Source organism: Nesoenas mayeri, assembly GCF_963082525.1.
Source record: "Nesoenas mayeri genome assembly, chromosome: 2".
Classification (NCBI taxonomy): domain Eukaryota; kingdom Metazoa; phylum Chordata; class Aves; order Columbiformes; family Columbidae; genus Nesoenas; species Nesoenas mayeri.
The window spans coordinates 159867918-159884050 of NC_137543.1; the positions used below are offsets into that span (position 1 = coordinate 159867918).

The following is a 16133-nucleotide window of genomic DNA, read 5'->3' on the forward strand; positions in this document are numbered from 1 at the left end:
CAAAGTGTTAACACAATCCTTCCCATTAGCATGTTGTATAACTGGCTAATGTAAGTGCAATCTGAAAGGGAAGATGCAGTTGATGGATGCTCCCACCCTAGATACTGCCAGTGTCAGAGATTAAGCCTAATTTAGCCGCTGCATTTTTTGTTTGTTTTATACAAGAGTTTAGTTTTAGTAAAGAAACATCTAGTTTTAAAAGCTGCATTATACCACAGGAGTAATAGGTTGCAAATGCAAGAAGCCATTGAAGGAGGAATGATGTTTTTACAGAACTGGGCACCTGGCATCTGGGCCCAGAGTGGAGTGAAAGGACCGAGAGACATCAGGCTGAGAATCCTCGATGTAAAACAAAGTCTGTTCAAACTAACCCCGGAATGCTAACTGATTATTTAAAACATTAAGCTAAGGGGAAGGGCGATGAAAAAGTCAGGAATCCATATTTTAAATAAATCAGTGAGGGGAGAGGGTTATACTATAGTATTAGATGAATGAGACAGGTAAACTGAGGCAGGTTCGGTTGTCTGTAAACCTGCAGTGCCAACCAATGGGGAACAGGGGAAGGAATTTGTGGCCGTGATTTGGGAGGATATAAGCAGGGGCTGTTTGCCCTATTCCATGTGTCTACTTTCAGGTAGAACACCCGGTCTTGCAAAATTGTTAATAAATATGCTTTGCTGAGAGATCCTGCCTGAGCCTATTATATTGGGAAGATGATTGTCTTGTACAAAGTAAAAGTTGCATTATACCACAGGAGTAATAGGTTGTGAATAACAACGCTTCTTGAAAAAAAATATAAGTTAGAAAATTGTCCCCTGTCTCAGATTTCTCAAAAATGTTCTCATTTTAAAGCAACTCCCGACTTGCTTGCGGCAGCGTTGCACCATGAGCTTCCTTCCCAGGGGGAGGAGTTCTCTCCGTTTCCGATGACATGGTCTCCACAGCAACATTCCTCCCGCAACTGGACTGCACACAACTGCTCCGCCACCGTCCAGCCACCGCCGCTTCAGGCCCGTGGTGCTCCAAAGCCGCCCCGAAGAGCTGAAATGTCTGATTTGAATGATTTGTTAGGTGAAGCAGAGAATAACCCCCCTAAGCACGCTTTGGGCTAAAAAAAAAATGGACAACTCCTTTGTGGAAGAAGTGGCTGCATCACTGGTGAGGGAATTTCTCAGTAAAAAGGTAATTTGTCTTGATTTTCTCCAGCTAGTGCAAATGAGAATGACACGTGAAAAATGTAAAGCGCTGTAATGTTGAGGAATGCTGGGAGGGGGGGGACTTATTCCAGCTTTAAAGCAGCGAGAATTGAAGCGTGACGAGCCTGGCGGGTAAGTGTCTGCACTACATTTCCCACAATGCTTTTTTATTGCTGAATATAAACCCAGCTTCCTCCTCCTGTGAGAAGTCCTGATTCTTACCCACACACCCCTGCAAAACCCAAAATTAAATGCAGTTTCTTTTTTTTTTTCATTAGCTACATGTCTTACTATTATCCTTGTTTTTACAAGAGGCACGCACAACTTCCCAGGAAAAACACCTAAAACAATTTCTTTTTAAATTGCTTTTTTTCTGGTTTTCTGTAACAGCAGATTTATCTGGGGGGAAGAATTCAGGGAGAAGGGGAAGAAAGAGGTTATTGTACTTTTCACAAACTTAATGCTGTAAAGGAAACTTTGTCCCATGCGTAGGTGCGGGGAGTGTGAGATTGAGCAGTAGAAAAGGCACTTTCATGTTTCCAGGTGAAAGTACCTACCACTTTGTATTTACGTTCAGTCCTAAGGAAATATTGCTGATGTCCAGCCCAGTCAGTCCCCAAGTGTTAGGAATGAGCTTGTATCAGAAATTACACAGCCACTATCTTACGAAGTGCTACACAAACCTCAATTGTATTCATCTGTTTTGCATCCAGTCTCCAAATGCACATTTTCAATGTTTGTGAACAAAGCTGAAACATTTGCCAACAGAATTTCAGATGCAGAATTTATTATTTGCCGTTTACTGCCAGAAGTATGAGAGGCTCAAGTCTGTCAGTTCAACTGACTGAAAAGATTTTTCAAATTGAAGACATTTACATTTCTGATTTAGGTATCTATAAAGGTAAAACTGAATAAAAGCATAGAAAGAAAGGCAATGCCCTGCTGGGAAAACAGACTATACAGCTCATAATAGTAACTTATACTTGAATTGCCACATCGATTTCATACTATATACTCAGGAGTTGAAACAAGGGGCACTGATAGTCCCTCATGCTTCTGTCCAAGTGTTAGCAAAAAGGACACATAACCACGGACGTAGTTATATGTGGTGCTTTTATTCCAGCGCCGGGAAACCAGGGGTTCGCACCCAAAGCTGGCTTCGACCACCGATTCAAAGTTCACTACATTTATACAATTTAGTTACATACATATTCATCACAACTCTTGACAACCATTAGCATATTCCACACCTATTCTAACACAAACTGTCTATCTAAGCGATGCTAAGTAACATTTGCATGTTTATCAGTTATTCCTAAGTTACCTGTTTTAAGAGAATATGTCATAAATCTATGTCAATTTTAAGAATAGGGTATGGTTATATAAGACCATGCTTGAATGCACATCTCCTTGGACACAGTCCGAAAACTTCAAGATAAGGTAAAAATCTTGGATACAGCATCTTAGATAGAGTTTACAAAACCAAGAATCTTAGATACAGTTATACAGTTTACAAAACTAAGAATCTTAGATACAGTTTGCAAAACAGAATACATCTTGCAAAAACTAATTCAACTATAAGATGTAAAACTAATTCGACTATAAGATTTAAAAACTAATTCAACTATAACACAAGTGTCCCCTGCTTCCCCCAAATCTTTAATACACATCAGAGCCAACTGTGATAAAGACCTATTATTTACTACGACTTGTCTCTAGTTCCCTAAATCTGAGCCAGACAATCCACCTGCAGATGTGACAATAACTCTTCATAGAAGGAAATGGGACTTTCTCCAAATGGTGGTTTGGTGTTGTACCACTTAAATTAGTTGTGGGAAACTGCAGCGGGTCTGTGGAATCCTTGACAGAAAGTGTGGGAATAGAGATCAGCCTTGAAGATATTAAGGTTTACCCTTGAGAAGGATGGGAGTAAAGGAGTATTCGGAGATATCAAGTTGTACCCGTGAGAGAGAAGGGATGTACCCGTGAGAGAGAAGAGAGTAGAAGAATAACATGGATGATAGCAAAATTAGCCAATGAGATGTTAGTGCTGTAACTTGTAACTAATAATGAAAAGACACATGAACTGGCAGAATTGTATAAAAATGCACTTGTAGCAATAAATGGCATCTACTACTTTCATCCTGGAAGAACTTGGTCCATGTCGTTTGTCCGTCTCAACCGCGACAATTAGTTTGGGATCTGATTCTGACATTTCACGATGAATCAGTCTCTCCCTCCAAAAAGTGAGATGCTCACACATTTTGTCTCTGAAGTGCTAAAGTTAGGTTTTAGTTTAGTTAGTGCTAGAGTTAAGTTTTAGTGCTAGAGTTAAGCTATGGTTTAATGCTAGAGTTAGGTTATGTTACGGTTTGACTCGATGATCCTGAGGGTATCTTCCAGCCAAAACAATTCTATGATTCTGTGAATTACCCATGTATGCTGAACACAGATACCAAGTAGTTGAGGAAGTCTGAAGACCCCAAACCAGCTGATGCCATGGAGATCTGACTGATTTCCAACCTGAGATTGTTGACAATAACTTCAGCCCATGATAAGGGTTCTGAAATCTGCTCTGAACCCTCTGAGAGCTAGAATACATCTGACAATCAGCCTTTGCAATCACCCAAGTCAGAATCACATTTATGAAAAGCTGTATCATATCTTAATGGAATAAGCAAACATTGTTTCTGGAACTATTTGAACCAGAAGCCTCGGTATTAGCATGGCCCTTCATACAGACCAGTCAGTCTTATGAGGCTGTTTAGCAGCTGAAGTCACCTGCATGAATGTCTTTTTTTTTTTCTAAAGTTCAATAATTTCAACCTCACAGGCAACATTGCCACCTTAATTACTTTCACATCTGTGGGCTTTAGTAATGCAAGGTTACACCATTAAAGTACAGGTTCTGAGAGTTAGCTTGTCATGAATTACGGTCATTTTAACATATCCAGACATTTCATATTACATTCAAGAAGTCAAAAATAAAAGCTTTGGTAAGTTGTACTGTCTCACGTATTCTGAATTCTGACACTTTTCCTTTTCAGGGTTTGAAGAAAACCATCACTACCATGGACCGAGAGCACCCACGTTCTGCACATAGCATCAATAACAGGAATGAACTTCGAAATGTCCTACATCTGCACTCCTTGTACAAACAGAACAAGGTAAGGAAATGGATTGTGCTTCCCAAAATATGTTATCAGATCCTATGAAACCAGATCAAGACTGTGGTGCATGTCAAAGGGCAGAAAACTCTGCCCTTTGTCTGGTTCTGCATTGCTGTGGACACCCTGACACTTCTCTGAGGAACAGAGAGCTTGAAATTTAGGTGGCATTGCAGCTCATGGGACAAAGCTGAGAACCTGGCAGTTCATGAACCCCTATTACAAACCGCAACCCCCTCCAGTAAACCAGGAGCGGTTATTCACTTTAACACCTTTTCCATCATTATGGCTAGATTATTCAATTTTGGGAGTGCTCCTGCATCCCTTTTTCTACTTGCAACTTTATATAAGACTTGGTAGATAAAATTACACTTTTAGCATTTATTCTTTGAAACACAATATAGACCACAATATTTAATGTCATGGAGATCAATGGATAATTTTGATTTAGTCCTTAGACCCCATCTTGTCCACTCATGACTTAAGACACTGCATTTTTTTTGGTAAGTAGCATAAGACTGTCCAGTAATAAGTAACTTGTAAAACATGTCCCAGTGCAGTTATATCACTATAGCAGACACTGTAGATTTTTTTTCTTAAGCTCTAAACTTTTATGGTGTTTGGTTTGATTTGGTGTGTGGGGTTTTGCTTGTTTGTTTGTTCGGTTGGTTTTTGTTTTGTTTTGGTTTGGTTTGGTTTGTTTTTTTTTTCCAATTGAATGCTTATATACACAGGACACATTTTCCACCATACTGTTGAAAAACAGAAAAACAAGTGGTGTGGAGTATTATCCTATAAAGAGCTGTCTCATGCACATGACTAGAGTTCCAAACTCAATGCTTTTCACCAAGTTCTGATAAAACACAAGTACTGAAGTCAGGTACTAAAAATACCTGCAGTTCAGTCTACATTCTTCAGAACTGACCGGGTTAACAGTAGAAAAGGTGTATTCTAGCACAGTTATGATACTTTGCAATGCTTATCTGAAACAAGAATAAGGAATGAGCAAAACAGGTTGTTTCTTCTGTATCAATGGCTACTTCATTTAACACACCTTTGAGCTCTTCACATTCCTTAGCTGACATCTTTGACCTTCCTATACTGTTTATGCAGTCACATTTAGGGTAAACCCTCAAGCTGCTATCTCTAGAAAGCAAATAACCTGTTCAGCTACTCCACAGCATAAAATGAATATCCTATTTTAGGCTGCAGCAAGACTAACAAAGAGTTTCAATAGTCACCAGGAATGTTTTATTTTTGGATAGGCAAAGGAGAACCCACTGAAAACACTCCTTGAAATTATTACTAATTACTTCCTTGAGCACCGTGGGACTTCCAGAAGCATCAGTTCAAGTTCTGCTCTGTCAGCTCCTCAAAGTAAGAGCTCAACATCTCACCCACACGACTTGGATGAAGATCATGTCCGTGGGAGTTCCATTGTGCCTAATGAGAGCGAAACTCAAGTTTACAGGTACAGTCCTATTTCCTTCTCTTTGCCCTGTCTAGTCACTACTTTTAAATTATAAAATAAGGGTACTAGTGTTAAAGTTTTATCATTTATGCCATCATCTACACCACCTTTTATTAGTTACCCTAGTAACACAAAGCTTACATCTCCAGATTATTAAAACAAACTATGCAAGCTACCAAAAATGCTTTTATGCTCCCTGCCAATTACAAAGTTTGATAATCTCAGTTGCCTCTTTCAGTCACTGAAGCACATAGAAATCTGAGTTTTATGCCTTGTAAATTGGAAAATAGTCAAATGGAAGTGTATTCTGATGAGAAACTAACACCTGCACTCAAACTACAAGGATATTCATGCTTTACGTAGCCAAAAGCAAGGCCTACTATCTTAAATTCACTATTGTTACAAACACTATAGGTTCAATTATTTCCATGCTGCAAAATGTCTGAAAGCAGCATGTAGCCAAGACTTTCAATTGCATTTATTAGTGCCTCAAGGTGGAGTAACAGCCCTGTGCTTCACCAGAAAGCCTTTAAAATGAACACAGAAGAGTAATTCACCTTCCCAGCTTTGACTCTTGGGGAATTAATCAAATTTTATTCCTCATCCTAAACACAGCATGCTTATAGTAGCTAAGTCTGAGAATCAGTGCTTGCAGCCCCAGAAACTCCTTCTTAATAGGAGAAGAAAACCAAGATTTTTGATGCTACCAACTGAGAAGCAACACTTGAAAAGGAGGCAGTGCAAAAGAAGAGTTATTTGCTTCTCTTTTTCAGATACAGGAGTTTTTAGCATGTTGTCAGTGATCTCTCCCCCTGATACTATCCCACCTGATGCTGCTGCCTCAGACCTGCCTCATTTTCTCCCTCTACCCTACAGGACACTGCAAGTTGTCCCATTCCACCTTACAAATCCTTCTGGTGCCTGCAGACCTTTCTTACTACAGCAAAAAGCTTTTTCCTACAGAGGAATCCACTAACACCCCCCTCTGACACCGAATATTGTTGTTCCAAAAGGTGGGATCATTACCCAGTGTGCAGATACCAATTCATACACAGGGTTGAGGCATTTGCTTTGTTTGCACTTCTACACAGGAAAAGGTGCTAGGCAATCTTTCACAAAGCTCGCACGCTAGAGGCAAACTGAGTTACATATTCATACATTTTAACTCTTGTCCACTCCTAACATCTTAGACATATTTATGCCTACTCAAAGTTTGTTGGTCTAAATGTTTTTCGCCTTGGTTTAAAAAGTACAGTAAACATAAAATATTCTACACACGCTCAATGAGTAAGGGCCTTCTCCTGAAAGCAGGTAGCCTTCGATGTGGAGGTGTGTTTTTCTATTAAAATGAGTGCATAATGAGCATAGTTCACTAAGTTCACAATATACCACTAGTCCTTGCCAAATTTCATGGTTTGTTACTCTGCATATTCTTTTGCTTTGTCTCTGGGTTTGTCCTTCAAGTTCCTCTTATAAGTAATGAATTCCTGTTCTGTTTGAATCTTATTCTTTGTTTTATGGCCTGCTTTGACCTTCTGCAAAATTCCATTAAACTTAATAGAGCCATCAGTACCATCACCCAGCAATGTTAATCTGCCTCCACACTCCCCCTACTGACCTCCAACAAAATGGAGGTCCTGCCCACCTCCTGCAGCTCACAACCACCCCATGAGTGCTACAGGCTCGGGGAAGCTGCCTGGGTGAAAAAGACTTAGGGGTGTTGATTGACAGCGGCTGAATATGAGCCAGTGTGTGCCCAGCTGGTCAAGATGGCCACCAGCATCCTGGCTGGTACCAGCACTGGTGTGGCCAGTAGGACCAGGGGAGTGACCGTCCCCTGGACTGGGCACTGGTGAGGATGCAACTTGAATCCTGGGTTCAGTTTTCGGCCTCTCACTACCAGAAAGACCTTGAGGAGTTGGAGCGAGTTGAGAGAAGGGAACGGAGCTGGTGAGGGTCTGGAGCACAAGTGTGATGGGAGCGGCTGAGGGACCTGGGGGGTTCAGCTGGAGAACAGGAGCTGAGGGGAGACCTTCTGATCTCTGAACTGCCTGAAAGGAGCTTGGACCATGGAGGGGGTTGATCCCTTCTCCTGAGTAGAGATAGGGTGAGAGGAAATGGCTTCAAGTTGCACCAGGGGAGGTTTAGATTGGATATTAGGAAAAATTTCTTCATGGAAAGGGTTGTCAGGCATTGGAACAGTCTGCCCACGGCAGTGGTGGAGTCACCATCCCTAGAGGTGTTTAAAAGATGCAGAGATGAGGTTCTCAGGAACATGGCTGTCGAGGGTTAAGATTGCGAGGTGACAATAAAACCCTGGCAGATGTATTGTTAACCTCCTCTCCCCGGCTCCACTTCCCCCTTTTGCCCTCCCTCTCCCCTTGTCCCACTAAGGACAGGTGATTGGGAGGCAAAGAAGGACAGAGAGAAGAGAGTTGGAAAAATTAACTATGTTTTACTAATGCTACTAATAAGAGTAGAGAAAATAATACAAAATATACAAAACCAATCTTGAAAGTCTCAGCAACTGCGGAGCCGGCACCCGAAGTCCTGGACTGGATTCTGCAGCCAACTGGAGCTGGATTCAGTCTCTCAATAGGCCTCAGTTCGCAGGGACAACTAGCAAGGTCCTCTCCTGATGTCGGCCATAAGCAGAAGGGAAAAGGGACGAGATCCTCATGATCTCCCACTTTTATATGAAGTATTCACGTGAATGGAATGTTATACACAGCTGGTCAGTTTCTTGGTTGCTTGTTTCTCATCGCCCCTCTCGCAAGATGTCCATCCATGCTTATCAATAACTTTGCATTCCATTGCTAGGTTTACCAAAACATGTGTCTGGTTCTCCAGGAAAATGCAGCTAATATGAAGGCTTTAGCTGACAGGCAAAAATCACTAAAAGAGAAACTTGTTTTTAACAAAACCAGGACAATGGCTTAGTGCCAGTGTTGAGTTAATGGTTGGACTAGATCTTGAGGGTCTTTTCCAAACAAAATGATTCTATGATTTTACACCTGCATACATACACACACTCATTATATACACATGCATGTACACACATGAGGCAAAATAAAGACCCACACATGGAAGCAACATGTGTTGGTGACGGGAGAGGGTGGGTGCTGGTGTGGTGCTGTGAGGAAGAGCCCCTCACCAACATGGTGCAGGCACTGTCCCTAAGGGGGTGAAGCTTTCCCCTTTGCTGCCCCAGCCAGTGGGACAAGAGGGAGCCGAAAATGGCAGATTAAAGGAAAATCAGAAAACAAAACCCAGAAGTGCCCAAATTTTTGTGTGTATGAGCTTGGAGATGTTACTCAGCCACACACTGAAAGCTGCCAGCTCTGGAGAGGGCAAAATCCTGTACTGCCTTACAGGTTTCCATTTAAATCCTGTGTGATTTTGTAGTAATTTTCATGCCTTTATATGCACCAAACTCACTGCTTACTTCAAAAAACAATTTTTACCTAGTTAAATAAGGGAATGTTTTTATGATTCAAGATGCTTCAACTCACAGAATTTGCTTCACTATGAAATAGATTGGAGAAAAACAAGTTCAAGGACAGTTATCCTAAAGAAGGCCAGCATTTGCAGGTTACACAGGATATAGATTTATCAACTGACACAAGAGGTATCAGTGAAGTGCGAACTACTCAATAAAACTTCAGTTTAACGGTGATCTAATATTGTGCAGAGAGTGAAACAGATCCTGATGAAGAAAATTGGACTTGTCATGATTTCTTATTGGCACAAATTGTGACTTTTTTTAAGAAGAAAATGCACATTGTGGTGTACAAATGGAGTCACAGATCCAGGTGAATCTCACTTCCATTTCAGAAAAGCTTGTTTATAGCATTATATATGTGTAGAAAACAGATGCAATTAACTACACCTTGTGTTGCTACCTGGAGCACCATGCTCAAGAGGTCCAATGACAGCAATGTAGAAATGTATTATCAATGAAAAGCCCAAATACAAAAGTACCTTCCATTTTGAACTAAAATAAGTGTCCTACATTTGAAGAAAGAGTGAAAGGGGTCAGTAGAGTCGATCCTTATAAGTTACACAATAACAGAGGATGTCGGCTAAAATGTTAACAAATTTTCAAACTGCTAACCAAGCAGATGGAGAAGGAATGGGAACTGCTGGTGGTAGCTTAGGATCTGTCTGGTATGATACATGTAGTACATATCAAAATAAGTAAGCATAAGATTAAAGTGTTACACATAACCCATTGTGACACATAATAATAATATTGAAATAATGTCCTGAAGACCTACACATAGATGTTTAAATGAATAGTGATTATATTTTATTGCCATCAGTAGATAATTGACAGCACTGCTTTAATTATTCAAGCAGATATTTTCATTAATTTCATTGTGCATTACTTTGCTGTTTGAAGTTTTACCTCTTTCTTTCTTGTAGATATGATGTTGAGAATCCACCGGATAAAATCCTTCCATCCAGAAAACATCAGCACAAAAGTGAAAAATGCCACACAGGGACAATACACAACAGCCACATACCCTCTGATGGGGATAAGAAATTAAAAGATAGTCTAGAAGATTTAAAAACAGCAATGACTTCTGAGGAGCTGAAATCCACAGTGAAGGAGAAGACCAAGCCCAGGTCTGGTCTTGTTGTCAGAGGAATGATGGCTGGACCTGTAGCAAGTTCACCAGAGGTAATTTCCAACACTTACAAAATATTTGGCTTGGCTGTGGATTTTATATCTAACCTTCTGCAATAAAGTCATTTGCTAACCCATTATATCTGCAGTCTGAAAAGATGTGGTAAGTTAGGGAAGTGGTTCTGGTTAATTCAGAAATTCAAATTGTTTCAGTTGTAACCACTAAGTGAAATTTCCACTGCATGTCTATTAACTTAGATCGCAGAATTTCTTTATAAATCTTGTCCATTCTTCATATCTCTTGACAGATGAGATTTTCCATTTTCCTAGGAAAATTGTTTTTTATTTTAGCACTATCTACAGCTTTCAAAGTTTCCTTAGCCATGGGTATATATTTTACTCAGGTTTTCTCAAAACCTCATATTTAATCGTGAGTAGTTTGGAACTGAAAATCACTTTCAGTTACAAATATGTTTCTCAGTTGATCTAATCAGACTATATTCCATGAGTAAATGTTTTCAAAATGCAGTTCTGGAATTATTTCCTCTTTTTGTTTTTTTCTTTTCCCTTCATGCTGCTTTTATATAGACAGGAATTTTCCCTGTGTAAAATTAAGCTTGTAATAATGAAAAATTAAAATACTTTATATGTATAATTTAGATAATACTAAAGACAATATGGAAGTTAAATGAATTAGCTGGATTTTTCTAAATATCTCTTATTTGGAAATAAAGACCAAATACATGTAGTAGGCCACAGTCTTTCCAGTAGAAGGTCTTATATGTTTTGGTTTCCTGAGTTGGTAACAACCCAAAATGAAGCTTTTAGGAGATATTTTGTTGATGTTCTTGAAAGCAAGCAAGCAAGCAAGCAAGCAGTTTTTAACCATATAGAGCATGTTTAATACTGTTCAAATTATAAGGAAATGTATATGTCTGTGTTATTTATTATCCATTAAAAAAAAAAATTATTTACTATATAACGTGATTACTAATAATGAACAAATTGCTTAGCTCGGAAATCAGTGACAGAGCTGTCCTTTGCTTTTCGTGTTTATTTAAAGATGCTCAAATTTTAATCTATGGTTTTAATGGCTCTTATTTCTAGGATCTTCAAAAAAGGAGGCTTTCCAAACGATCCACTAGCACATGCAGCACTGCACAGTTCAAGGGTGAAGAACATGAAGAAAATGACCTAAGTGTCCCTAGTGCTGATATTCAAGAAAACAAAGGATCTTCAACACAAGTAAATACGGAATTTGCACCAAAGACTATGCCCAGCTCACGCACAAGTTCGGCCTCTGAAAAACTAAGAAACATGCCCAAGGATACAGGTGACTCTTTTGCCAAACTGCTGTCTGAAAGAGAGAGGCCCAGGACAGAAGAAAGAAAATCAGTTCCAAGCTTTGGTACAGACAGCAATGAAAAAAGCCTTAAAGTCAGCACCTCCCACAGGCACTCAGGGGCTGGAAGAGAGAAGAGAGAAAGATCTCTCAGGAAAAATGAGAGCCGGTTGTCAGGTCATAGGTAAGAATATTTTAAAGATTATTATACTAAACATTGAGAAAATCTCATGCAGGACTAGGGGTGACTGAGATAACGCCTTCTGATTTTGTTGAGGGCAAATAGCTGGAAGAGGTGAAGATACAAAGAGAAGTTTTAAGCTTTAACTTGCTAACTTTTAACATCCCAAACTTCTCTAGACTCCTTTCTTGGTCAGTAGAGGGACCCTACAGGTGTTGGTTTCTCTTTGCTTCTTCAAAAGTTACTATTAATAGTTCAGATTTAGACCACTTAGACATCTAAGCAGCACAAGTGACTCCTACTTGTGGAGGTTATCTGCAGTGTTCCATGGAGACATTGCTTGCTCCTTCAGAAATATTCTCTCAATATTGCAGTAGTACATCCAGAAAACCTCAGAGAATAACAATTAAAGAACACCAGCCGCATGCATACATACCTCCATGTGGTTCAGTGTATTGCTGTGTCGAGATGTCCAAGTCATATCCGAACAGGCTGGTTTAGTTACCAGCACAGAGCTGTGCCATGTGGAGACGCTGTGGTGTGTCTTTGAGGCAGGATGACCCCTCTCATTGCAGTATTTAGACTAAGTGTAATTAGTGTTCTGTGCACCATGATGCTGCAGCCACACAGCTCTTGTATATCAAAGTATTTCACTCAAATTTAGCTCAGATTTTTATTTATTTATTTATTTATTTATTTATTTATTTATTTATTTATTTATTTAAAGTTGTGCTCCATTGCTTCACATCAATATAAAAGAATAGAAGAGCCTCCTTCCATGAACTCCAAATATGATTTTTTGGCTTTTCTCTGACTTATCCTCTTAATTGATTATTTTTTGTTGTTGTTTTTTTCTGTGCAGAATTTGATACGAGTGGAAGGCAGGGAATTTTGTTTATTTGCGGGGTTGGAATTCTGAACCACTAAAGATACTCTAGGTTTGAGCAGTGCATTACAACTGTGAGCCCAATTTTAAGGATAAGGAATAGCTGGAGGGAGTCCAGCAGCAGGCTACAAAGATGATGAGGGGTCTGGAGCATCTTTCTGGTGAGGAGAGACTGAGAGAGCTGGAGCTGTTCAGCTGGAGAAGAGAAGCTGAGAGGGGATCTCATCAGTGTTTATAAATATCTCAGGATGGGTGTCAAGAGGATGGACCAGACTCTGTTCAGTGGTTCCTAATGACAGGATGAGGGGCAATGGGCACAGACTGAAACATAGGAGGTTCCATCTGAATATGAGGAGAAACTTCTTTCCTTTGAGGTGCCAGAGCCTGGCCCAGGCTGCCCAGAGAGGTTGTGGAGTCTCCTTCTCTGGAGACATTCAAACCAACCTGGACACCTTCCTGTGTGATCTGCTCTGGTGACCCTGCTTGAGCAGGTGGGTTGAACTGGATGATTTCCAGAGGTCCCTTCCAGCCCCAACCAGTCTGTGATTCTTTGATTCTGTGGTTGTGTCCATTCATATACAAAATCTGCATAAAAAAAACTACTGCCTCATTATCTAGCACTTCTCATCAGCGGCTCTCAAACAACTTTAAGCAAGGAGTGAGTATCACTCTGCCCATGCCCCAGACTGGAAAATTGAAGCGAGTAGAGAGAAACCTGCATGCTACAGGTCACACAGCATGTTAACCGTAAAGTCATGCACAAGGCTCAGCACCCTGAGTGTTGGTCTTGTGGTGCACCCCCAGTGGCAGAGGTGAGCATGTGTCATAACTGGTGGAAACATTTTCAAGTTCGTATCACCTGCTGGTCCATAAACTAAGGTACATGCCCTTATCCCTTTCTGTGGGCCATGTGGTGTTTTTGTTTTACTAAATTTAACAGCAGCCAGGTTTGTTGCTTCTTTTAAATTGCTGAAAAACCTCATTAATATGCTAAAACTCGAACCACGGATTTTTCTTTTGATTATTATTATTTTGTTTTCCTGTTTAATTTCTTATAAATCTTGAGCCACAGTGTGTTGCAGCCCCATTGATATAATGAGGAAGCAATGTTCTATTAGGTCTCTCCGCACTGATGTTAGGGCCGTGGCAGTTAACAAACTGGGGATTTACTGGAGTTGCAGGTGGGCCAAGAGTGGCACTTGATTCCTGCCTGGAACCAGAAAGCAGCTGAAAATAGCCATCAGCATTATGTAGTTATTTACCTGTGTTATCTAACTTCATTGGTAGATTATTGAGTAACAGGCCAAAGTGCTGCAGTCTTAAATTTTACAATCAACAAGAAATCAGTTCTCCATTACATATTGTACTGGAAAGCTGAGCTATGTCAGATAATGGCTGAACCCAGGCAATGCAGGTTCAGTAGTTGCTGAACTGGTGCCTTCAGGGCCACCTTTGATATTCTGCTTCCAGAAGGATTTATTAAGTCTTGCGTGACTCTGTGTGAATGCGGACCCAGCTCATAAGTCACTTTGGAAGAAGAAGCAACTTCATAAAACTCCTTTTCCTATATCTCGACAGAGTGCGTAAGGTAGTGCTAACCCAGCACTTCATCCTTTCCAGTTTCAGGATTGAGTTAGAAAATACAGCTTTTGACAGCTCCCCAAATAAGCTGAGAAGAATAAGTGTATTCCTAGTGTTTGATAATCAGTGAATATACATCATTTATGAGTGTCAAAGGCATATTGGACTGGATAAAATTCTTTGGGAAGACTGTTTGACCAAGACATCTCTTGTACCTACTTCACTCAGCTGGACGTGGTGACACTTCACAACCTTATGCAGTAATCGTGCAGTAAGAAGAAAAGGAGATGCTGGATTGAAAGGGGGCTGTCCCAGACCACCATTTAACGCAATGTACTGTGCTCCAGTGCTGTAGCAGGTGGTTTGAAATAGTTTCCTTCCTTCAGAGGGCTGGTTTTATTTTAGCAAGAACAGAAGAGGGAGCTGTTTCCTAAGCTTAGTCCACGTAATCTGTTTCCAAAGCAAAACGGGGACATTCCTGCCAGATGATCTGAGTTAAAGCCAGTAGAGCATTCGAATTCACGCTGAGCTTTGAGCTCCTGAAAACTCTCACTGAAATCAGCAGGACTGGTGATACTCCTGAAGTTAAGTGGAAGTAACAGAGAGTGTGAGACTCCAAATAAACATCCACCATTCCAATATAAGGCCTGGCTCTTGTGAAACTGTTCTATCCCTTTGGCCAAACCCTGCGGCGTTTCAGAGTCTTTCAGCATTTGACCAGAGTGCTCGAGCATTTTGAGGCATGAAAAATTACAAAGTAGGAGCAGAGATTTGTCTGGATCCTCTTCCATTCTCTGTTATTGCTACCTAACGGCTCTAAGTATTTAGATGAGTAGCTGAAAATCTGTTTAAGATTAACCACAGCTAATTCATCCACAGGCATCTGCAATTCTGCTTTTGTTTCCCATGGAAAACTAAAGACATAAAAATCTTATTTTCCCTTCCCTGTGCTGTACTTTTTCATTCTTTTTTCTCATATTAGAAAAATGCTGCTGTTGAATACCAGCTTCAGGCATCCATTGTCTACATATGAGTAAAAAAAATGAAACAAAACCACTGCCACGCTTCAAAAGGCAAGCTGAATGTTATCGAATAAATGCTTACAAACTGAGTGGGCAGAAATACCTAGATATAAAAATATCTTGGGGAAATATAGATCCGCAGCATTTTGACTCACACGTTTTAATGAAAGAAAGTGTCGTGCTTTTTTCTTCATCAGTTAATTCTTAGCTACTGCATACAATGTGAGCAGCAGGGAAACTGTGTTGAGAGGCCAGGTTTGTGACTTGCTATTTCAATCTTATAGTATCAACATGAAGTTAGATCTCCAAGTACCATATTTCCCCATAAAAGTTTGTCCTCATTAGGAACTGACAGTTCTGTCTTTGCTTAAATAGGTACCATTTTGCTATCTTGACAGTGAGGAAGCATTTGGATTTCTGTGATGATCCAAATTAAATGTTTACCTGCAAAAAGGGCTTTGTAATTCCAAAGGGAGCACTAAGTTTTCCAAAATGACAGACAAACACACCCACCACAGATAGGAGAAAAAAAAATGCAAATTCATTTATTTGCTATGCTATTGCTGCAATTCCTTGTTTCTTTTTAGAAAAATTGAATCAAGTTAGCTAATCAATCAATTGGAGACTAATGATGCAGATGTAGTCTTTGCTTGTTTA

The 16133-nt window shown here is 40.1% G+C and overlaps 1 protein-coding gene across 1 annotated transcript in view; it reads left to right on the top strand.

Annotated features, from left to right (window-relative positions):
* Nucleotides 1-1119: 1119 nt before the first annotated feature.
* The window catches only part of MINDY4 (MINDY lysine 48 deubiquitinase 4), a gene marked incomplete at both ends in the record, with an annotated part of 77321 nt that continues 62307 nt past the window's right edge, over nt 1120-16133 (top strand). Inside the window, 5 exons of the mRNA XM_080339945.1 lie at nt 1120-1182; nt 4244-4363; nt 5629-5834; nt 10260-10518; nt 11572-11990. Of these exons, the coding sequence (XP_080196071.1) occupies nt 1120-1182; nt 4244-4363; nt 5629-5834; nt 10260-10518; nt 11572-11990 (1067 nt within the window). The remainder of the gene's footprint in view (nt 1183-4243; nt 4364-5628; nt 5835-10259; nt 10519-11571; nt 11991-16133) is intronic.